This window comes from Amblyomma mixtum, chromosome 1 (genome assembly GCF_055824585.1).
Source record: "Amblyomma mixtum isolate Tamu chromosome 1, ASM5582458v1, whole genome shotgun sequence".
NCBI lineage: Eukaryota > Metazoa > Arthropoda > Arachnida > Ixodida > Ixodidae > Amblyomma > Amblyomma mixtum.
The window spans coordinates 200,547,799-200,571,528 of record NC_143012.1 but is presented as its reverse complement, the minus strand read 5'-3'; the positions used below and the strand labels follow the sequence as shown (position 1 = coordinate 200,571,528).

The 23,730-nt window shown below is 46.9% G+C and overlaps 1 protein-coding gene and 1 pseudogene across 2 annotated transcripts; one reads left to right on the top strand and one right to left on the bottom strand.

Annotated features, from left to right (window-relative positions):
* Nucleotides 1-6,604: 6,604 nt before the first annotated feature.
* LOC149370534 (uncharacterized) lies at nucleotides 6,605-8,734 on the top strand (annotated as a pseudogene). Its single transcript, XR_016291416.1, has 3 exons — nucleotides 6,605-7,032; nucleotides 8,000-8,129; nucleotides 8,221-8,734. The product of XR_016291416.1 is annotated as an uncharacterized LOC149370534 (transcript).
* Nucleotides 8,735-10,425: 1,691 nt separating this feature from the next.
* On the bottom strand, nucleotides 10,426-12,783 carry LOC149370533 (uncharacterized). The gene is made up of 2 exons (XM_089583579.1): nucleotides 12,519-12,783; nucleotides 10,426-11,900 (listed from the first exon to the last, which is right to left on the bottom strand). Exons 1-2 carry the CDS (start codon nucleotides 12,742-12,744, stop codon nucleotides 10,618-10,620), a joined length of 1,509 nt encoding a protein of 502 aa, XP_089439705.1. The 5' UTR covers nucleotides 12,745-12,783; the 3' UTR covers nucleotides 10,426-10,617.
* Nucleotides 12,784-23,730: the final 10,947 nt, after the last annotated feature.

Here is a 23,730-nt window from a genome sequence, read left to right as displayed (position 1 = left end):
AGATGGGGCTGGCTTTCCGAGACAGTTTATAATGGATTGCATACACGGCATCAATTGGGCTAACGAAGTGTGAGTATATAAGAATGTCCAATATACGCTCTTCAAAAAATACGACAAAGCCTACGGTTTACTACATACACCAGCTGGAATAGAGGCACACTCAAGATGCAAGTTGCGCTGTAAGCAGATTTGCTAATGCTGGACACCACGCTTCAAGAGGAAAGCGTTATAAGCATGATCGTCCAGAGTAGCAATCAACGGGACTTCATGAAAAGTTTTCTTTATGGAGACGAAACCTTTCCCCTATTATTTACATGTCCATAATTTTTCAAAGCTTCGTTCAAAAAAAAAAAAATCAAGTCCACCTTTCTTCGTTAAAAAGTTTGAATATTCCAATATTGTAAGCTTATGTTATAGAAATATTGTGACGAAGACGAAGCTAGCAGTGGCGCGGGACGGCACGCGCTCGCGCTAGGCCAGCGACCATTAAATCACCTCTTGTGCATGGTTCATCACGCCTCATTTTTCGGCTGGCCGCCACGTTACATTTGGTGTGGTGCTGGGGTCCCTTCATCGCCATCCTGGTCCCGGAGCTTCGGTATCCTGCGCCTGCCGTGGGCATCGGTCGTGAGTGCCTCGTCCGCGCCGCCTGGCCATGCCCCAGCCCGCCCGACCTGAACCGACCTCCCCAATCACCCCAGCCCCGTCCCTCGCCCGGACCACAAGACACGACGACCCAAGACCCGACCGCCCCGAGACCCGACCGACCCAAGACCCACACATGAAGACACCGCCCCCCTACCCCTGCCGTCCGGTGCGTCCAAGGACCTCGGCCGTCAGCTCCTCGCACACTCCGGCCCGGATGCTTCGTGGACCGGGACTCATCCTTCGATCATCTCATCAACTGTGGCGGCCAGCACTGCACCATCTTGTATATACTGTTCAACCCTCCACTCAAGACCATCGCCATTTCGCGCGTCTGTTCGTCACCGATCGGGACGATCGCTCGGAGGCCCCGGGTAGTGTGACGAAGACGAAGCTGGCAATGGGCGTGGGACGGAGCGCTCGCGCTAGACCAGCGACCATTAAATCACCTCTTGTACATGGTTCATCACGCCTCATTCTTCGGCTGGCCGCCACGTTACAGTATTCAAGGTAGTGGTTGCGGGGACGCACTCGTCCCTGTGGTTCGCTTTCCCGCAATTCACCCGCTACTGTGCTTAGCTGCCCCGCAACGCACTCTCCTTAGTTGTGTCACTTTAACTAACAGAGGAGGGCGCTGGCGTCGCAGCGACACCAGCGCCATGTATGGCGCGTTTGCTGCTCGCGCGCGAGGGAGTGACGGTTCTCTTCTGCTCGGGATCGGGAAAGCGCGCGAATGTGTCGCGCGCGGGTCCGCTCTTCGTCGACGGGCGCCTCCTGGTCGGAACATGCTCCCGCCAGCCTGTCCCGTCCGGTCTCGGAGTTTTCCCCCTGCCCTACCGTGGGTGAACATTCGCTCGTAACCGTGCTGGTCAGTCGGACGTCCTCGATTCCTCAGCGTATTTTGTTGCTAGCTGGCGTTATTGTTGTTGTAGCAATAAATTCCTTGTTTGTGTCAAGCCAGTGTGTCATTCCTTTGTTCCCGCAGAGCAAAGCCCGCCGTGGCCGCCGTGCTTTCGGTAGCGTACACGACCACGGGGGGGGGGGGATCCGCGCGGTTTTGAACTGTGTCAGCCATGGTTAAGCGTGGAGAACGTATTTATCTCCCCTATTAAACCCCACATCTGGACGGCCAACGTGGGGCCTGCTCTTGGAACATTGGACGATTGTCTGTTCGGTTCGAGGAACGCCCTTTGTCCGGACTTGACAAGTGCTAGCCCTAGTGTGAACATTGATCGTTAGTACCTGCGGCATGCTTTCTGTAGTCCAAGGAGTATTGCGCTGGAGCATGTTTGAAATTTTCGACATGCTCAGCATGTTTTTTCTCAAGTTTTTCTTCCTGGAGTTTCTTCAAGAGCCACGTGGTCCGCACTGAGGGAGCGCGAAGCCTAGCGCCAGCGGCGTTGCCGAGCCCGAAGCGAGTGAGTAGGGAAGCCTCGTGGGTGGTCCGAGTTTTCTGTATAGACTTTCTCGCTGTCTCTGTTTCGAGTCTGGGAGTCGCGGCTCCGGGAGCCCGGTGGCCTAGGGACACGGGTGCCGCTACGAGCTCGCTGGTATTGCAGCTCGGCACCGGGCGCTCCGACACCGTCCGATACGGTGGGCGCCGACCACTCAGAAGCTGCTTCGTGTAGTGAGCGGGGTAGGACCACCCCACAAAGCTGATGTCTCCTCGCGGCTGCGCGCACGAAAGCCATTTCGGGTCTTTCTTTTGTTGAGGTTCGGTGTCACAATGGTAGTAAGGCATAAGGCTTTTCAGAGCTGCCTTCACTATGTCATAAGGCACACGACCACCGGACCGTGGTGTTGACAGTGGGCGCACTTTGCTGCCCTCCCGTTTTGTAACCTCCCATGAACTGAGCAGTCTCGTTCAACTCAAGAAAGCGCTTTGTTCACTCGAACTTTACGTTGCACAGCCGCCCGACACGTTTTCCTAGCTAGTTGAGCCACGAGGCACTTGCGGACGCCGTTTCCCCTCTCGTGACCTACATTAAAGGCATGCGGAGTGTGTTTCGGAAATCTTGCAGATCCAGTGAAGCCACCCAGGCTTCCTGTCTTGTGCACATCGTCTCGCTGCCGCCTGCCGCGACGGAGCGGCCGGTATCCTGTTCGCCGCATCTATCCGGGGCAGCCGTGGCGAGACCAGACAGCAGCCACCTCCGGCTGCTGTTACCCTGGCGACTACTGCAGGATCCTGGCCTGCAGTTTCCAACCGGCCCTCCTCTTCGCGGGCCTGCCTACACGTAGTCCGCGGGCCATGCGAGTCGTCCCAGCGGAGACCTTCACGCCGCCTTCGAAATACCGCAGAAGTCTGCGTGGATGCTGTCGGCGTGACCTCCGCTGCGCGACCTGCCTCAAGTGCATGAAGACCAGGAGACTCATCCATAGCATGTAACTTGCAGGCGCGTGGGTCTATTTAAAGTTGGGGGGATGTGGGGACGCACTCGTCCCCTGTGGTTCGCTTTCCTGCAGTGCACTCTCAACTATGGTTAGCTCCCTCGCAGCGCACTCTCCTTAGTTGTCTTATTTTAACTAACCGGAAAGGGCGCTCGCGTTGCAGTGACACCAGCACCACGGATGGCGCGTTTACTGCTCGCGCGCGAGGGAGAGGCGGTTCTCTTCTGCTCGTAATCGGGAAAGCGCGCGGAAGTGTCGCGCACGGCTCCACCCTTCGTCGACGGGCGCCTCCTGGTCGGACCATACTCACGCCAGCCTGTCCCTTCCGGCCTCGGAATTTTCCCTCTGCCCTACCGTGGGCGATCATTCGCTCGTAACCGTGCTGGTGAGTTGGACGTCCTCGATTCCGCCACGTATTTTGTTGCTAGCTGGCGTTATTGTTGTTGTAGCAATAAATGCCTTGTTTGTGTCTGCCAGTGTGTCGTTCCTTTGTTCCCGCAGAACAAGGCCCGCCGTGGTCGGCGTGCGCTCGGTAGCGTACGCGACCACGGGGTGGTGTCTGCGCGGTTTTGAACTGTGTCAGCCGCGGTTAAGCGGGGAGAACGTATTTACCTCTCCCAACTAAACCCCACATGGTCTATTATTCTGATATGTAGCGAAACCTTTCTTTTAAAGTGTTTCCATCGCTCGCATCGAACAGTTAAGACTTCCAAAGAAAACCAATGGGGAAAGCGCTTGACGATAGCAAAAACGTCAATAGAAGAAAACGTGCAGAACGCGTTTGACGATAGCAAAAACGTCAATAGAAGAAAACGTGCAGAACGCGTTTGACGATAGCAAAAACGTCAATAGAAGAAAACGTGCAGAACGCGTTTGACGATAGCAAAAACGTCAATAGAAGAAAACGTGCAGAACGCGTTTGACGATAGCAAAAACGTCAATAGAAGAAAACGTGCAGAACGCGTTTGACGATAGCAAAACCGTCAATAGAAGAAAACGTGCAGAACGCGTTTGACGATAGCAAAAACCGTCAATAGAAGAAAACGTGCAGAACGCGTTTGACGATAGCAAAACCGTCAATAGAAGAAAACGTGCAGAACGCGTTTGACGATAGCAAAAACGTCAATAGAAGAAAACGTGCAGAACGCGTTTGACGATAGCAAAAACGTCAATAGAAGAAAACGTGCAGAACGCGTTTGACGATAGCAAAAACGTCAATAGAAGAAAACGTGCAGAACGCGTTTGACGATAGCAAAACCGTCAATAGAAGAAAACGTGCAGAACGCGTTTGACGATAGCAAAAACGTCAATAGAAGAAAACGTGCAGAACGCGTTTGACGATAGCAAAAACGTCAATAGAAGAAAACGTGCAGAACGCGTTTGACGATAGCAAAAACGTCAATAGAAGAAAACGTGCAGAACGCGTTTGACGATAGCAAAAACGTCAATAGAAGAAAACGTGCAGAACGCGTTTGACGATAGCAAAAACGTCAATAGAAGAAAACGTGCAGAACGCGTTTGACGATAGCAAAAACGTCAATAGAAGAAAACGTGCAGAACGCGTTTGACGATAGCAAAACCGTCAATAGAAGAAAACGTGCAGAACGCGTTTGACGATAGCAAAAACGTCAATAGAAGAAAACGTGCAGAACGCGTTTGACGATAGCAAAAACGTCAATAGAAGAAAACGTGCAGAACGCGTTTGACGATAGCAAAAACGTCAATAGAAGAAAACGTGCAGAACGCGTTTGACGATAGCAAAACCGTCAATAGAAGAAAACGTGCAGAACGCGTTTGACGATAGCAAAAACGTCAATAGAAGAAAACGTGCAGAACGCGTTTGACGATAGCAAAAACGTCAATAGAAGAAAACGTGCAGAACGCGTTTGACGATAGCAAAAACGTCAATAGAAGAAAACGTGCAGAACGCGTTTGACGATAGCAAAAACGTGAATAGAAGAAAACGTGCAGAACGCGTTTGACGATAGCAAAAACGTCAATAGAAGAAAACGTGCAGAACGCGTTTGACGATAGCAAAAACGTCAATAGAAGAAAACGTGCAGAACGCGTTTGACGATAGCAAAACCGTCAATAGAAGAAAACGTGCAGAACGCGTTTGACGATAGCAAAAACCGTCAATAGAAGAAAACGTGCAGAACGCGTTTGACGATAGCAAAACCGTCAATAGAAGAAAACGTGCAGAACGCGTTTGACGATAGCAAAAACGTCAATAGAAGAAAACGTGCAGAACGCGTTTGACGATAGCAAAACCGTCAATAGAAGAAAACGTGCAGAACGCGTTTGACGATAGCAAAACCGTCAATAGAAGAAAACGTGCAGAACGCGTTTGACGATAGCAAAAACGTCAATAGAAGAAAACGTGCAGAACGCGTTTGACGATAGCAAAACCGTCAATAGAAGAAAACGTGCAGAACGCGTTTGACGATAGCAAAAACGTCAATAGAAGAAAACGTGCACAACGCGTTTGACGATAGCAAAAACGTCAATAGAAGAAAACGTGCACAACGCGTTTGACGATAGCAAAAACGTCAATAGAAGAAAACGTGCAGAACGCGTTTGACGATAGCAAAAACGTCAATAGAAGAAAACGTGCAGAACGCGTTTGACGATAGCAAAACCGTCAATAGAAGAAAACGTGCAGAACGCGTTTGACGATAGCAAAACCGTCAATAGAAGAAAACGTGCACAACGCGTTTGACGATAGCAAAAACGTCAATAGAAGAAAACGTGCACAACGCGTTTGACGATAGCAAAAACGTCAATAGAAGAAAACGTGCAAGTCTGTCGCCGGGTGACCAACGGATATATTGATTGTTAGAGTTAAATCTTACGTTATACTAAAATATGGGTTCATAAAAGGCTTCCCGCTCAAAATTGATTCTGTTCAGAATTGTTGGGTCTGTAGTATTCGCGAACATTTCTGTAATCGTCTAGGTCACTTGCTATATCTGCATGCATGAATTTTAAACATATGTATGTACGTAAGATTCTGTATAACCATTTCTTGTTGCTTTTGCCCTTCCTGCTTGGACCAAAAAGGTCTGCAGTATCATGTAAATAAAAATGTATGGCCTAAACGAACGCAACATTAACTGCAGCTCTTTAAATAATATTGATGAAACAATGGTAAATTTGACCTTTAATATTTTGGAAGTGACACTGAGCCAGGGGATGTCGTTAAGGAGCCTTCTGGACTAATTCAAACCACGAGCGTTCTTTGACGCGCGCTTGGATCGCACAGTCGGCGAGTGTTCACATATTTTGCCTCCATCGAAGTACCGCCGCCGAATTCGGGATGAAACCCGCGAACTTATATCCAGCAGCCAAACGCTAAAGTCTTTAAACCATTTCCCCAGGTATACACGGTTTCAATGTTTGCAAACAAACCGCGCTTGACGCTGATTGGTTGCCCTCCAGAAACTTCCGGCAAGAGAACTTCTGTACTTCCGGCTGTGCGTTTTCAAGGCGTGTGCGACGTGCGACGAGTGTGTTGGTGTTTCCGTGTGCTGCTTTAGGCTGATTCTGAGTCTTGAATGCAATTCTCGACATGTCGAGCGACTACTTCAAGGCACTCAGCAGCGAAGCAAAGGATCGGTATCACCAGAAGCTTGTATTTAGAGGCGCAGAGCTGCCCGACCCACTGGACGATGATGTGGTGCGTTTCTCGTTTTGATCCGGCTCCAAAAACCTTCCGCCAGTCACTGCCGCGGACATTTTTGTTTATCTTGTGGAAGGTGTGTGCTTTTACACAAGAGAGCAGTTTAAGAACTACAAGATCACTGAAGGTTACAATGCATTTGTCAGTGGAAAAGTGAAGTGCCTTGCGTCATTCAAGTCCGGCAAGCGTGGGGAAGGCGTCGTCGTCGTAGTGGCAGCTGTAGAAGCGAGCCAAGCTTTGTCCAAAACATATCGCCCATGGTGCGTTGTTAACGACGACGGAACCGTAGTGAGCGCTCACTGTACCTGCATGGCTGGGTAAGTGAACGATAATCGCAAAGACAACCTTAACTGCTTGCATCTGTTAACCTTTGCAGAGCGCTCGTGCCATCCGCTGCGAAGCTAAATAATCGAACTGTTCTGTGGTGTAACCTCCTGTATTTTCTTCCTATCGCTGTCACCTTTATTTCCTTCCGTCCTCTTGCTGTCCCTTTGTTTTCCTTCAGCCATAGTTCGCGTGTCTCAAGTGCAGATAGCAATTGCCGCGGCTGCCGGCGGCCTTTCGTATGTGTTGTGAAAATTAAATAACCACTACAGAGAGAGAAGGGATGTGGATGCTTTCAAGGCAATGCACATAACAAGCAAGGGAGTTGAGGGACTCGGAAAGATGCCGGAAAGTAAAGAACAGCCCGATGCCACGGATGGAATTTTTGATTATTTGTCGTTTTTTTGTGAGGAAACAACTGTCCTGAAATGTTTAGAAGCTGGTAATGAGCTGTTTATAAAATGGTTCTTTGTATTTGTTTATAGTTAATTGCCAGCTATTAAACATGTGACATTAATTAGCTTCCTACAAATAAAAAAAAATCCCCTTTGCCATCCATGGCATCAGATTTGTTTCTTTGGTATTCGCTTTCAGGGACAATACTTAGAACTCAAACAAACGGTATGGGCATAACAGCGATGAAAAGCCCAGTATTGTAGCCATTAGCAGAGCAGGTGCTTTAATATTTGCCCATTTTTAATGCAGCACAGCTTTCTAGACAAACATTGCAATGACTACTTGAACTATGGACTAGAATGGTCGTGCTTTTACATCACACCGCTTGAAACTTTATTAATGTGTTTACAGTGTAAATGTCAGAAGTGAGTGTCGGTGTACACAAACATATTTCAGTGATCGAGGGATTTTGGCACTCATCCTTGCTTTGATTTGCTAATGTCTTCCTTACAGTGCTTTTTGGTAGTACTCAAGTTGTTGTGACTGCACTCTTGAATATTTCAGACTAGGAGAATGCTGCACTCATGTTGCTGCACTGCTGTTCAGTGTAGAAGCAAATGTAAAATATGGTCTACACAATCCATCGCCTACTGATGTTGCATGCAAGTGGGTCGAAGTATCAAGAAAGAGCACAGTAAGCCCGAATATTTTAATTTTTTTCTTTTGCCATCCTGTCGTGCCATGTAAGTCATCATTGTAAACCGAGTTGTCAAAACTGGATGCAGGCAACGCCAGTCAGCGACATGGTATTCTTCAAGCCGAAGACTGGTCAGCCAGTACCCCAACCTGTCCCTAGACCCCAAAGTAGCGTATCAACATGGACTGGTCAACATGTGCACAGCTTCTTGCAGCATGTCAAGGTAAAAAAAAAAAGTCTTACTCAAGCACATACAGGCAGCTTGCACACATTTACCTATGAGTTGTACCTTGACAAAGGTACAAGCAAATAGGGCTTGTGTGTTCAGTTTGGCACTCATTGTAATACAAGGAGAATGCATTTATACACGCCTGCTGTTAATTTTTTTCTGGTAGCTATTATAAATATGCTAAATGATGTTTGTATCTGTGTTAGCTTGTTTACATTGTGTGCGATGAATATGTTTAACATTTATTTTGCTTCCATGTCAACAGGCATTTGCACCAAACACTCTGCTGCTAACATCAGTAACGGACAGCGAGGACACTGATTCTTCACCTGAAGCAGCTGTCCAAGGAGAGCAGTGCAACGAGTCCCACTCGACTGAACAAGTGCCACATTATCCGCTTCATTCTGTCTATAAAGGCATGGATGTACAAGCAGCTGCAAAAGTGCAGCTAACAGATGAATGTTGCAGTGAGATTGAAAAAGCAACACGTGAGCAGTCAAAATCATTGATGTGGGTGTCGGAAAGAAAGGGACGTATAACGGCATCATTGATGCATCGTGCAATATCATGCAAGCTTGAGTGGTGCAGATGGACTCGTAGCCGAGATTATGGGTTACATAAAGGCACCACATACTTTTAACCTTCGCTGGGGCTCTAAAATGGAGCCAAAAGCTAAAGAGGCATTCTTTGCTCACGAGTCAGGAGCACATCAGGACTTCCAGATCCACGAGTGTGGTTTGTGTGTCATTGGGAAGCAGCCATATCTAGCTGCTTCTCCTGATGGTATTGTGTATTGTACATGCTGCGGAAAAGCTGTACTGGAGGTGAAGTGTCCTGCCTCTGTGAAAGGACAACCACTCCAGTCTGCTTTAAAGCAGTTGCCATACTTAAATGAAAGTATGCAGCTAAAGAAGGAGCATGCCTACTACAGTCAAGTGCAGTCCCAAATGGCAGCAACGCAGCTCTCTCGAGCGTACTTTGTAGTGTTTACAGGTTGTGCTCTAACTGTTGAAGTTATTTCTTTTGATGAGAGCTTCTGGTCTGTTATGAAATCAAAAGCAGAAAGCTTTTTTTTCAAACACATTTTCCCTGAGCTGCAAAACATGAGCATTCTGAAACAAATGCAACACGCCAAGACTACATGTATCTGCCGAGGTGCCAAATCTGGCCGCGTCGTGGACTGCTCACAATGCAACGACACTTTTCACCTGAAATGTGCAAAACTGAAACGCACTCCCGCGTCCTGGGTTTGCATGAAATGCCAAACCAACAACAGCCAATCTGCTAGCAACTAAGTTGAAGTGCCTATCTAGTCACAGACAGACAATCAGACACAATGGAAAGCAATACATTTTATTGTTAATGAGTGACATAACTAATATTACATGTTTGGAAACTAATAATTAGCTATAAACAAACTTTGCTACATACAAAACTGCTCCTTTGCTTGGTTGCATCTGTTTTTTGTTGTAATGCTTAAGACATGGATCACTGTGTACTATCCTTCTACAGAACCTAATTTATTTTCTTTCGTCCTGCTTTTGTTTGAACCACACAAAGAACGTCTGCGATGACATTGTTCAGCATAGGTCATGTGAAGCAAGGAGGAACTGCATCACAGTAGCCATTTTTTAATAGTTGTCATTGTGGTCCTTGAGAAGGCTTGCTTTAGTGTTGTAATGAAATTAAAAGAAGCATCAGTACCAACACTGACTTTTGATGTTAGTCATTATGGCTGCTCAAACTGAATGAAATTATGGTTTGGTTTGGTTTATGGGTTTTAACGTCCCAAAGCGATTCAGGCTATGAGAGACGCTGTAGTGAAGGGCTCCAGAAATTTCGACCACCTGGGGTTCTTTAACGTGCACTGACATCGCACAGTACATGGGCCTCTGGAATTTCTCCTCCAAAGAAATTCAACCCGTGTCTTTCGGGTCAGCAGCTGAGCGCCATAACCACTGAGCCACCGCAGCGGTCTGAATTAAATTATGAAGGATTTATCTGTTGCAGACAAATCATCTGATGACCCACGTGTAGCAGCTTCTTGTGCACCTTTAAAAAATTATAATAGGCAACCAAAAATCACGTGTTTGCAGACATCGAAAAAAATGCAGTACAGATCTAACCAAAGGCATATGCTAATAAAATTTGTTTACATGGCAGTGTGGTCTCATTCCATACAACAAATGGTATCACTTCACATTCAACTGTGCAGTACTTATGCATGCAAAAAAGAGCCATCATTCTAACACACGGTTACTCAAGCTGGCTCTTAACTATGGGAGTTTGGAGGTTGACGAGTGCACTGCACACAATGAGGATTTTGTCAATTGTTGCTTGATCACCATCTTCAGCTCTCTTCACAAAGCTTATTGGAAGTACTGTCTGGAAGACCCTGAAGACTTTCAGCCGCTGTATGGCCCGTTCCACGTGTATTCGTACACTCGAAAGCTTTCTTGATGCAGTAACTTCCGCCCCTGGTAGCTGTGTCCTTCGCTTAGTCAGGGAAGGCATCAGAATTGCGGCACCACGTGCAGCAAACATTTCTTCACAACGGAAGCCCCTGTCTACTAAAAACAAGTCTCCTTCTTCGACCTTGTCAAGGAGTCCACTTTGCAAGGTCAACTCTTTGTCAGAAACTCTACCTCCCCATGCTTTTGAAACAAAAGAAATGGCTCCTGAAGGTGTGATAGTGATAAGCACTTTCACAGTGTTGTGGTGCTTATAGTTTGAATACGTCTTGCTTCTGGCATCCATGTATGTGGGTCTCTGAATAAACACCTCTGTGCAATCAATTATCCCTCTCAGATGATCAAATAATTTATCTTTGAATGCTTTAGGCCGGTGTGATTCAAGTGCACGTCGAGATGGCCAAATGATAAATTTCTGCATGTTTGCTGCCAGCACGTCGATCCATGAGTGAAAAATGACACTTACACTGCTGACAGAAATTCCAAATCGAGATGCCAGGTCTTTAGTGACAAGACCGAGCCGTAGTCGCATCAGCACAAGAATGAGCTGCTGCTCGGCATCAAGTGAAGCCCTGTGGGTAGGCGTCCAGACGGACAGCACCAGCTGAAGCAGTGCTTTGAACATCTCTATTGACACAAGGCCCGTATGAAATTTTACATTCTCATCCGACTGCATGACTACGTCCCTTGTCATATTTGAAAGATTTGGTTGTCCGTGGCTTTCCAGTTCGGAGATTTTTTGTTTAGCTGCTGCAACTTCCAGCTTTAAAGAGACTACCTGATCCTTAAGGAATCTGTTTTCATTGACGAGATATGAAATGTCCTGCATGGAGAGGGCAGTCTCGGTATCGGTGTCGCACGTTTTGTGAGCAGTGTCCTCATCCATGACAGCTTCGCTTGCACCGATGGAGAGGCCAGGATCAGCTGCTGCAGACACAGCTGCATTTAAATCCTGCTTCTTTTGAGCACGCTCATATCTTGCCAGCTTCTGCTGCACATTACTTTGCACCCGGTACGGAAACACCGTCGGAATGTAGTCTGGATGGTTCGGGTCAGACGAAGGCTTGCCTAAAAAAAAAAAACGCAATTAGATGAAACACATCCAAGCATAATGTGCACTAACACTCACAACAACGCGGACAAGGGGTGCTGGCACAGTCTCGGTCTGCTAGTCAAATGACATCTGAAAAACAAACTGTGCACAACGTAGGCTTCGGTTTCGCTCGAGGTTCCATTGGGGCTACAGCTGAACCTTGCGGGAAGCATGTCGCAACATTCGTAATCCTTCACAAGGTGTCCTCCTTGGCGTGGAAACGAAATCGCAAAAAAAATAATAAATTCGCGCGGCGTTAGCATAGAAGTGATTTATGATACGCTGCCTTCAATTAACTGGCAAGCGCTGCATGTTTTTGCAGGTGGTCGCGTACGCGTGCAGGCGGAACCTAATCACATGCTGGTCAAATTCCCGGAGACCACGACTACGGCGTCTCTCATAGCCTCAGTCGCTTTGAGATGTAAAACCCCGCAAACCGAACCTATCACGCGCTGCGGCTGAACTCATTTCGGCTGCATTGCATGCGCAGCAAAAAGTCACTCGAATGCCACATACACTTGAGGCTGACTCAAGCAGTGAACATTTTGGTATTACGTTTTATAACAGCGTCATAGGTCCAAAACGATACTTGCCTTGAACGAAGTGCGCCGAACAAACCTGCGAGCTTTTTGTAGGCTGCCATTTGTCGCGTCTAACCGCCGCGATCCAGGCCTGTCTTCGTTCGTGTTCTACAGGGAACCTGTACGTTCGTATTTCGGAAAGAAGATTTGTTCCGGACCGTAGACTGCAGCCTGGCACAGAACAGCAGCTTCCACGTCGTGTCCGCTTCAAGGGAGATAATTTCTTGGCAGAAAACATCGCGCAGCGAAGAGCAAACACAGCACGCACGGAAGCATCCAAAACACGGAGAGACCGAGAGACCGGAAGTTTTCTAGGGGAGCATCCGGTTTGAAGCGCGCTGGCGCACTCTGGCGGCACGGGGCCGTAAAAACCGTCTATATACCGGGTGTTTCAGTGAACACTTTCAAAAATTTTCTAATATAGACTTTTGCGGTAAAAATATGGTTTTTGAGGCATAGTATTACCGGTGTTGGCGGATACTAGAAAACCGGTGCATCGCCTTAAGTAGTAAGCTGGTTAACCAATTTTAATAATTAACTTTTTGACTATAATAGTTAGGCACCTAGTTACAATTAGAGATTTCTAGCCAATGGTTAGTAAAAGCCATATCCGTTTTTAGAATTTCGAAAACGTGGTTACCCTCGCGGCTGTGGCTCGACAAAATTTCACTTTTTTGGATAGTTATTTGCACTGGAGGGGAAAGCATGCACTGCCTGCACGCTTTCGAAAGCGTATGTATTTCTGCCGGGTGCAGCCAGATTTTGTCACAAGAGAAAAGGGGTGAAGGAGCGAGATGCGTTACGGATCACTTCTGCGCTCATCATACCGAGGATGACGTACGCGCTTCCGTGCCTACAACCTAACAAAGGGGAAAAGAACAAAATGGAAACATGCATCAGAAGGGCGTATAAGCAAGCCTTAGGCGTCATGACCACGCCTCGACAGAGAAGGTGATGAACATGGGGGTGTACGGCACCTATGAGGAGCACAGCGAAACCATGCTCAGATTTCAAATGGAAAGACTTAAAAGAACAGCCGCTGGCCGCGCACTACTGATCAAGCTAGGATACCCGGCAGAAGACGAGGGCGAAGACAAGACAGACATTGACAGCCAAATTAGGAGCACTTTCTTGGTTAAACCAGTGCCCAGAAACATGGACCCGAAGAACCACGAAGGAAGACAGGCGGCGAGATCATTGGAGTTGGACAGGTTCCTAAAGAAGAAACAGATGGTTCTGTATGTTGACGCGTCCAAGTACAGAACGAAGGAAAACGCTAGGGCGGTAGCAGTAGTGAACGCCAATGGGAATATAGTTACTGGTGCATCAGTGAGCACAAGGACAACACAAGTAGCGGAAGAGATCGCCATAGCTCTAGCCCTGACTGAAGCCAATCGGCAGGGACTGAGTTACTGGATAGCCACGGATTCTCAGGCTGCAGCAAGGGCGTACAGAGATGGAAGGATCGGCCGAAAAGCCGCGAGTATCCTCTTCGAACAAAAACAACACAGACATGGATCAAACAACACAAACATTCAACACACCATCATTTGGGTCCCTGACACTGGGGTTGAGGGAAATCTCATGGCAGACACCGTTGCCCGAGGGTTCACGAACCGGAGGGCGGGTTTGCCGGTGGAACCCTTCAGCACGCCAGAATCTTACGGGGAGGCAATGAAGGCGTTGTTGGGAGCGCGCAAGAAGTACTCGGCTCCGGCGGATATCCTCGACAGAGAGCAGGCCACCACGCTCAGACGACTACAAACAGACACCTACCCAAGCAGAGCCATGTATCACAAAATGTGGCCGAACAGATACGCGAAAGAGTGCGTGTGGTGTGGGGGCTACGCCACAACGTACCACGCCACCTGGGGCTGCGAAAAAAGCCCTTTACTACCAAAGGTAAATAGCCCTAGTCTAGAGCAGTGGGAGGCCCTCCTGGCTGACTCCGACCCGAGCACTCAGCTTATGCTGGTGACGAGGGCCAAGGCAGCGGCGGAGGCCAACGGTATCCTGGACTAGGGAAGACCGACCACTGTAGCTCCACATCTATCCTCCCTATCTCCCTACTCCCTAACTCTTCCTTTTGAAAAATAAATAAATAAATGAATGTTTTTACTACTACTACTACTACTACAGCGACGAAGGTAATCATGTTTTCGACGATCTAAAAAGTGATAGGGCTATTATTAACGACCGGCTACAAATCTCTAATTGCAAGTAGCCGCCTAATTAAACTACATCAATTAGAAAGATAATTATTAAAAATTAGTTAACCAGCATGCTGCTTAAGACGACTCACCAGATTTCTGGATTCCGTAAACATGGGTAATACTAGCCGCAAAAGCCATGTGAAAAAATTTTCACCCCCCCCCCCCCACCCACCTTATATCTTTTTAAAGTGTTCGCTGAAACACCCGGTATAGAGATCATAAAATTCTTTGAAACTGGTGTTGAGAGTTGTTTTACAATCAAAAGGGCTGAGTCCTGATTACAGAACTTCAGTATCCGAGCTGTTTCACTAACCTGGTCGATGAGCTTTAACTGAGCTTCTAAAGAAACCCTGGTCATTTGAGCTTCCCACTCCTTGCATAATGCATGTGTTGTCCTTAAAGCGGCATAGAACCTAACTTTTGGGGGCGTGTTTTCTTTTTGTAATGATGCGCAAGGCATTATTGCACATGGATTACTACGTATGTAACTTATAGTGGAATTTTTTTTGTCTGCCTGTTTCGGTTTCAACAGCCATATGATAATTGGGACGTCAAAGTGCGGTTATAGGTCACACGAGGCGTAAAAAAACTACACTATAACAGCCGCTCCTACACTAGTTGTATCCCGGAACTCGAGGAAACCTGGTTTCAGCACTGTAGTGCGATTAAAACGATGAAGCAGCGATTACATCGACGTTTTTACACGCCTGAGGCGGCATATAACCACAATTTGACGTCATAGCGATCGTTCGTCAGTTGAAACCGAAACTGAAACAGCGTGCCCGAAAAATTCAGTCACAACCATTTAGTGAAAGAACAAAAGTGAAATACCCCACTCCCCCCTACAAGTTCCGGCCTGTGCCACTCTACGTGGAGGCGCTATCTGACAAAACATTTCTGGTGTCGAGGCCGACGCAGTGGGCCTGTTTTGACACCAGAAGTGCTTTGTCAGGTATCGCGCTTATGCAGAGCGATACGGGTCGGAGCTTGGAGGGAGGGTCTTTTGCTCCCGACGGAGCACTGTTCACCCCTGCAAAGAACATCAAGCAGGCGCAGCAGACGGCAGCTGAACGTCGTGTGTTATTGTATTGCTGATTAGCATAACTGATATCAACAAATACGAGTGAAAGTGAGGTATTCCGAGTTAAGTATGGCACAAGGAATGCTTGAAGGGAACTTGGCGAGCTGCGCGCCGGTGCGAAGCCACTGGATGCAGCGAAGCATTCCGCTACGGTAGCATGGGCCGCGAGGTTTCAAATATAAATACATGCATTAGAGTTAGCAGCCTTTTGCTGCAGTAATGAGCTATGTACATCGTTCCAATTTGGTAGTATTAGCAGTATTACCCTTCCAAATTGTGATATCACGAAAGCATCGATAGTAAGCTTGATCAGCGCACTATGACGGAGCGATTAGAAAAACTGCGTTAGTTTAGGTATGCACACGATGCAGAGGGCTGGGCAACAGTCGAGAACTAGGAAGGTCCGCAAGCAGCGCGCCGCCTCGATTTTTGAAGCGAATAGCTTCACTACGCTAGTCAACACCGCGCGAGCCGGCGTATGTCGGAGCACGAGTGACGTCACGCACGGCGCAGGCTACTGCGCATATGCGCCGCCGCTTCTGCTCCTCGCCACTGTTTGACCTTTCACCGCAGCCGTGCGCATTTGAGAGGAGGCGTATATAAGCATATAAGGCGCGCTTGCCCATAGAGCAGGCGCACGCTGCCGCGCGCTGCGCGTCATCGTTTGACGTTCGCCGCAAGCGCGTGTTTATCGCAGATCACCGCAGCTTTTCGCTTCGAGATATCCAGGCTTAACCTTTGCTAAGCATCAGCCAATTTTTTTCCTTCGGTTATCACATTGCATGGTATGTTTAATGCAAGCCACGTGGCCCTAACTGTTGGCTATTGCTCACCTAATCACTGTCAACAGCGAATTTCGCAATCAAAGTTTTGCCTTTTTTACGCTCGAGAGACATTTCATAGCCAGATCCTGGATCCGCTGCCACGAACCCTATTCTCTAGGTGCTAATAAGCATGTGCAGAAGGCCCTGAGGGGCGCACACTTGCCACTGCTTCCACGGAGCGGGAGAAACTCGGTTCACGTGGCAGCAGAACATGGGATGTGCCCGGCTCTTCTTTGAAATAACCGGGGGATAAAAACGCAAAAAAAAATATATCGCAATGCACGCAATTAAATACTTGTGACGATACCGCACTTTCGGCATCGTGCATGCCATACAGAGGGATAAGGGGAGGGATGAATATGTGCGCGGCGCGTTGCTTTAGGAAAGGCATAGCCGAGAGTAACCCCCTTAGGGCAGTCGACGATCGCGCGATTTGGCTAAAAATGGGAAGGCTGTACATTTTTTCGTGCGTACAGTTCTTTTCATCGTGTGAGTTGATGAAAATGAATGCTTTGTTTTGCAAAGAATTTTCACTGCTGCTGCCGGAAATCTGAAATGTAAGTACTTTCCATTTTTCTCGTGAGCAGCTTCAGAGAAGGAACCCTTCAGATGACGCTTTCTTCAATGGCAGCATTTGTACGGAGCGTACTGTTCCGAACAGACTGCACAAACCATACTGGTAGTTAGGGACAAAGAATAGGTTGGGGCAACCGAAAAGGAAATATAAATAATAAGCCCCTGATTCCACCACAGACGGGCAACAGGCTTAACCCAGTTCGAAAATAAACAATAGGCCCGTAGGCAAATTGTAGTTAGGGAGCGAGAGCAGCTGTTGCAGCCGCCACTGTAGCTCATTGATTGTGGTGCTCGGCTGCTACGCCGAAAGACGCGGGCTCGATCCCGGCCACGGCGATCGCATTTCCTTAGAAGCGAATTGCTATAGACCTGTGCTCTGAGCGATGTCAGTGCGCACAAAGGAGCCCTAGGTAGTTCAAATTAACCCTAGGCCTTCATTAGTTAGTCACTCATTGTCCGAGACGTTTTTGGACGTTAAACCCCTACTCCACACTACCACAAAGCTCATCGGTTCTGGTTTAAAATCCGGAGAAGTGATAGCGACTGACAAAATACAGCAAGGTTTTGGCTTACCTTTAAGGGCTGAAAGCCTCCAGGCTAAGAGTAGAAGTCACACCATCAGCTGTACTTGACGGCTAGTCTGGGCGACATGGAGTTCTTTAGTGCTAGACAAGAAGTGGCGGCCCCGCAGTCATGCGTAAAATGAAGCTCGCCCCGAGTGACCACGAAATGAAGTGTAATTCGTGTGGTTACTGAAATGGCTACTTTTGGACCGACGGTAGTGCAAAGTTAGAAGTCAGGATGATTTGTACTTTCATTCTGCAGTAGCGGCCCCGCAAGAATGACATTTGTTCTGTTGATACCAACGGACAAGTTTACGGTTGCGTGGTGATAGCGACCACACTGATCAGTTACGTGATCGCACCTCATATTAGCACTGAACATCGCACTAGAAAGATTTACAGGAGTGTGTTCATCGATAACCGACATTTGTGGTTGGTGCTTAACAAATAGCTAGTATTTCCAGAGCCCTGGACCTCGCACAGTTCTCGCACAGTTCCGTCTCCAGGAACATCTTTCAAATACTGCTAAATACCTTGCAAGTAGTGGTAGCCGTACGCTAATCGAAAACGACGGTGCTTTGTTCACATAGAGTCTGAAAGCCTTTCCTGTTAATTTCATAGATGCAAAGATTTAATCAAGGTTGTATGCAATTAAATATAGTTTTAATGTTGGGCCACATTTTGACTAACAGGTGGCAGAGCAATCGTACGAGCCTTGCGGTGGAGCATATGTTTGTACCATCCGTTTCAATTTGAATGCACTACGTGGCTCATCGGACAAAATATCCGGTTGTTCGCCCGCGAGAAACGAACCCAAAACCCAGGTGACCTCTTTCACGTCGTCGGCAGTGCCTACATCAACAGGAAAGAAAGAAAATATAATTTCTGAAATAAAAATTTTTGCACCGCTGCGCTCTCCTGGTCCTATCTATTTATTTATTTTTATTTATTCAATTCTGCCGGCCGCCTTTTGGTGGCCAAGGCTGGAGTGGGGATGCAATTGCACAGTGCTTTGTCAACAGCAAACAACGAAAAAAAAAGAAGGCCTGCAGGTAGGCAACAAAATTTCTTCCGAACAACACAATTAATAGACGAGTAACAAACACTTTACATTAAAATACAAAATAACACGCGACAAGGGCAACACTCCAGAATCGGACTAAATACCCTAACTTGACCGGCTGGGGTTGATTGCAGATAAAAATGTTTCGGCTTACGATAAGGTGACAATCAAAGTGGGACTTGCCGTACCTCCTCTCCACACTCTCCAAACTCGCCTCCCACCCTCTTATCGAATTTGCTCTGCTGCTTTCTCTCTCGAGAGGAGGGGAGATTAAGCCGCACCCGCCACCTGTCTAAGGATTTAAAATAGACCAGCGTCAGTCATCTACATTTAAATTTAGCAGTCTCGACGACGCATTACTTTTAGTCTTGTCTGGACTGCTGGCAAGCATGGATTGACTGAACGAGGTTTGTGAGCCATTGTCCATTAAGGCTCATGGCACCCTTCGGTTTTTTACCATAACGTGTTCTTCTAGGGCGCGGTTAGGTCGAACGCTAGCTTCGCAAAGCACAAAATGAGTTTCGAAGACCCTTCGTAAAACCAGAGTTCACCAGACGTGGGCCCAGAGGAGCAAAGTATCAGATCATGATCAAAGGACTCTTGGAGTCATTTTTCAGAATGAAGATTTTAATGAAGGCAACTTACGCAAGGGACACCTTGCGCTCAAGAAGCGAAGATTGTGGGCTCCAGAGCAAATATATTTAGCTAGCAAGCTTGTTGAAGTGTTCGATGAAATATTGCAGGCAGCTTATGTTGCCGTCGAAGTATGCACGTACAGCAGCGATTAAAATGGGCTTTATGTCAGTGGGGTTATGTCCCTCGGCATTAGTGAACGAAGGTTACCTCTAGTCTGAAGTAGACTTCATTCATAGAGTTTTGTTATACTTGTCTTTCGAAAGGCCACCTAAGAGAATCTAAAAAAAATGTGGTGAGCACTGCAGACTGCTGCATTGGAGAAATGCGACATTTGCGTTTGAATGTCGGCAACTTTTCTGTATGCAATCGTCTTTGTCACGTGACATTTATTACATAACCCTTAGATGACGTCAACAACTTTTCGCAAGTCACTATTGTCACGTGGCACTGGTAACGTGAACACTGTATGACGTCAGCAACTTTTTTTGCAAGTCATCGTTGTCTAACATCCGTACACATCCCCAACCCATTTCACCGTCGTACAGAGCACAACGCTATCCATTCGTTCCCCTCTAGCACGCTTCAGCTAACAACCCTTCGTTGGGCATGCGTTGCGTGCCCGCCTGGCACACAGAGGGTCTCGGCTCGAACCACGATGCCGGCGAATTCTTTTTAGAATGGTTATTTCCGAGCGGACAGGCTCTGCCGACAGGTCCTGTACTTGCCACTCATGAGACAAGGAATGCTTTCTCTTCAAAATCGCAACACATTAAGGTTAAACTTTGTGCATATGGGAATTCAGATCACATTCAGACAATTGGTGAAGTTATAAAAAAATCTCTGAAGATGACCAATCCATGTGAGGGATAGTCTTTAAGGGTTATAAAAAAGCATTTAATTCTGTTGAAGCACCAGCATGCACACATGTATACAGTATGGGTCTAATTATCTCATCAACTACGTGATGGAGTAATTAGACGCGTCACTGTGCCCCTAGCCTTCACAGGAAAATTCATAAAGTGCCTGTGAAGAACAGTATTTGGCAAGGTTAGAGACAATGCTCCGCTCTACAAGACGCGTTAGGCTTTGTATCGTACGCAGCTGTCGGAGCTGCCGCACGTAAACATATATATATATATATATATATATATATATATATATATATATATATATATATATATATATATATATATATATATATATATATATATATATATATATATATATATATATATATATATATATATATATATATATATTTAAATATATAAGCGGCATTTCGTCCTTGCGGCAGAAATGAGAAGCCCGGCGGAGTAGCGGCGACCGTCGGCACTCTTAATTTAACACGGCCAGTAGTTGGCTGGAAAGGGAGATCACTGAAGTGTTTTTTACCGACAGTCAGGGGATTGGAGTTTCAGCAGACGTTCGTATGCATTTTTAGGACGAGAACTTTGTTATTTCGAATGAGAAGTTTACAGCGGTGCAATATTTTCTTAGGTTTCTTTGCACTTTGTCTAACCGGTTTTCTTAGGACTCTGTTTAAGCTGGCTTGGCACTGTACTTTGCGGTGAGTTTTTAGTCGTTTAGAAGGTTTTCTGAATTATTGTATTCTTCCTTTATGAATCTCGATTGCTACGACCTTTTTCTAGCGGTTTACAACGGTTGCCTTTTTTTTTCAATTGTAATTCGATTTTTTTCTACTATTGTACTCCTGCCAGGAGTGCGATAGGAACGCATAGCCGAGGAATAAAGGTGCGTAAATTACTTTCTTGCCCTGCAATGGAGCGTCAATCATAGGGTATGTGTAGATTAAGCACGTTAAATCTCTGGTAGGACTGCTTCTTAGGAATTTAGGAAGTTATATTTTTGCTTTCTTCTAAGCGTCCCTGTACCTTGTTTGAAGTGGCTATGCATTGCCACTTGAAGTTTTAAAATGTCCTTTTTAATCGTTAAGTGTAGTGAGGTCTTGAGAGGTCTTGTCTCTCTTTCTTCTTTTTTTGGTTGCCTTTGGTAATTGGTTTTGTCGTATATAGCCATCGTTTTGCTTTGGTTGCCTTTGGTGAGTGTTATTTTGTCGTATATGGCCGTCATTTCCTGCTGGGTGATTTTTTCTTTGCAGACTTGAGAAAGGAGAGGTGAGAGGCGTTTTTGTATGCTTCCTAGTGATATCACGACGCACGTGGCAACAATGGTACGACGTGTGTCAAAAGTACTTCCCGGGTGGTACCTTCTAAGGAGGGCTTCTAGGTACCGTTAAAAATAAATCGTCTGTTTTTTTCTTTTATGTTGCTCGCCCCTTGTGTGACGGCTTCGGTCATCACCTTGTGCGTTGTGCGTTGTTTAACCCGTAAAGTCAGCTGGTAGTAAAAGTGCATATCTTTGTTTTCTTATTTCGGTGGCTCGTCCTTTTCACGTGGTCCAAAGCTCTTGTAGCCCAAGATAGGAATTTGAATCTGTGGTGAAAATAGAAAATGGTATCAATTTAATGGGTTTCAGGAAAAGAATTATAAGAGAACCCTGGTAGCTCTACCAGAAAGCCCATGTCTTAAATCTTGCAAAAATTGGCAGTGTTGAGCAGCTCTGGGTTTGCTACCTCGCTTTTACTCTTTAGAGTACATTTCGACTCTGATCAAGAGCTAAATAAAGAAAATTGCGAAGACTCCAATTACGCTCTAATGTACACTTTTAATGCTGCGATTGCGGAAGAAATGGGTCAAAAGAGAGGCGCTGCTTTTTGGAATGAAAGAATGTCCTTCTCACAATTCGCGTTATATGAAGAGGTAGAATACTGTCCTAAAATGGGCTTTAGGGTAGGACGCTCTGACAAAAAAAAAAGCCGCCGATTAGGTTACTTACTAATGCGAAATTTGAGCCTAGCTCAGCTCTCTCAGCTTTTCGATTGATTCAGGCAAAGAATTCGAGCTAGACATGTATATACAATAGACAACTTGTTAGTGTTCACAAATATTCCTTCTTCAAGAAACGCTCCACCCAAAGTTCTTGATTGTCATGAAGGAAGCATTGCGGTCGGAGAAATAGATGGATATATGCTCGACTTGCTGCACAAATTCCTGGTTCTCCAAGCCGAGGTCTGTACAAGCATTTGGCGAGGTTGTCACAGCCGTGGGAGGCACTACAAGCAAGAGGAACGGGATATTATTCCGCATAAGTGGTAAGAAATTCCTGTTTGTCTTTATATCTACATTAAAGTCTTCACTCACCCCGCCACCCTGACAGTGTAAATCGTCGATCCCGAGAGTTCGCTCACCGTTGTCAGCTCTAACGCATGCAGCCCACATCTCTCGCTCATAACTCCACGTACCTGTAAGCGCGGTTAAGGCGTACACTGACACAGGGAGCCAGTTATGCGCACTTACTTTCCTTAAAATGATCGGAATGTAAAACGTTGTCAACGCCAACGGCAACGAACACAATGAAAGCCGACGGCGTATGGCATCAGCGCCGCGTTTCTGGCACAACATTGTCAACTCCTGCAGCCCACATCTCTCTCATCACACCACGTACCTATAAGCGCGACTCAGACGTCCAAAGACCCAGGGAGTCAGTTATGCTCACTATTTCTTCAGCGCCTATGGGTTCAGCGCCGCGTTTCTAGCACAGCGTTGTCAATGCCAATGCATGCAGCGCACATCTGTCACTACCGCCACCAGCCGAGGTGGCTCAGTGGTTAATGCGCTCGTCTACAGAGCCAGAGTATTCGGGTTCGAACCCGACCGCGGCGGCCGCGTTTCGATGGAGGCGGAACGCAAAAGGCACCCGTGTGCTGCGCGATGTCAGCGCACGTCAAAAATCCCCGGTGGTCGAAACTATATCGGAAACCTCCACAACGGCACCTCTTTCTCTCTCTTCTTTCACTCCCACCTTCCTCTCTTCACTATGGCGCGGTTGAGGTGTCTAACGAGATATGCGATATGCGCCATTTTACCAATTTTACCACTACGTAGCATAAACCATGATTGAGGTGTCCACACTGTTCCAAGAGGGAAGTTATGCTCCTTCACTCTGCTTTCCAAGCTCCCGCTCCGTTGGTTCCGCAGCTTAAAGCGCGCAGAGGTGTCCACTGCTGGTTACAACGGAAGCGGCGACGACGACGCTGGCGCTGCGAAACGCAGAAACGCCAAAGAGCGGCGCTGTAAACTGTTCGACGCTGGCCAGAAATTACCAGATAAGCAAATACTAAGTGGTTAAAAAACTAAAAAATTACAGAAGACACTTCGAAAATTCTAAAGTGTGCTTGGCGAAAGCCT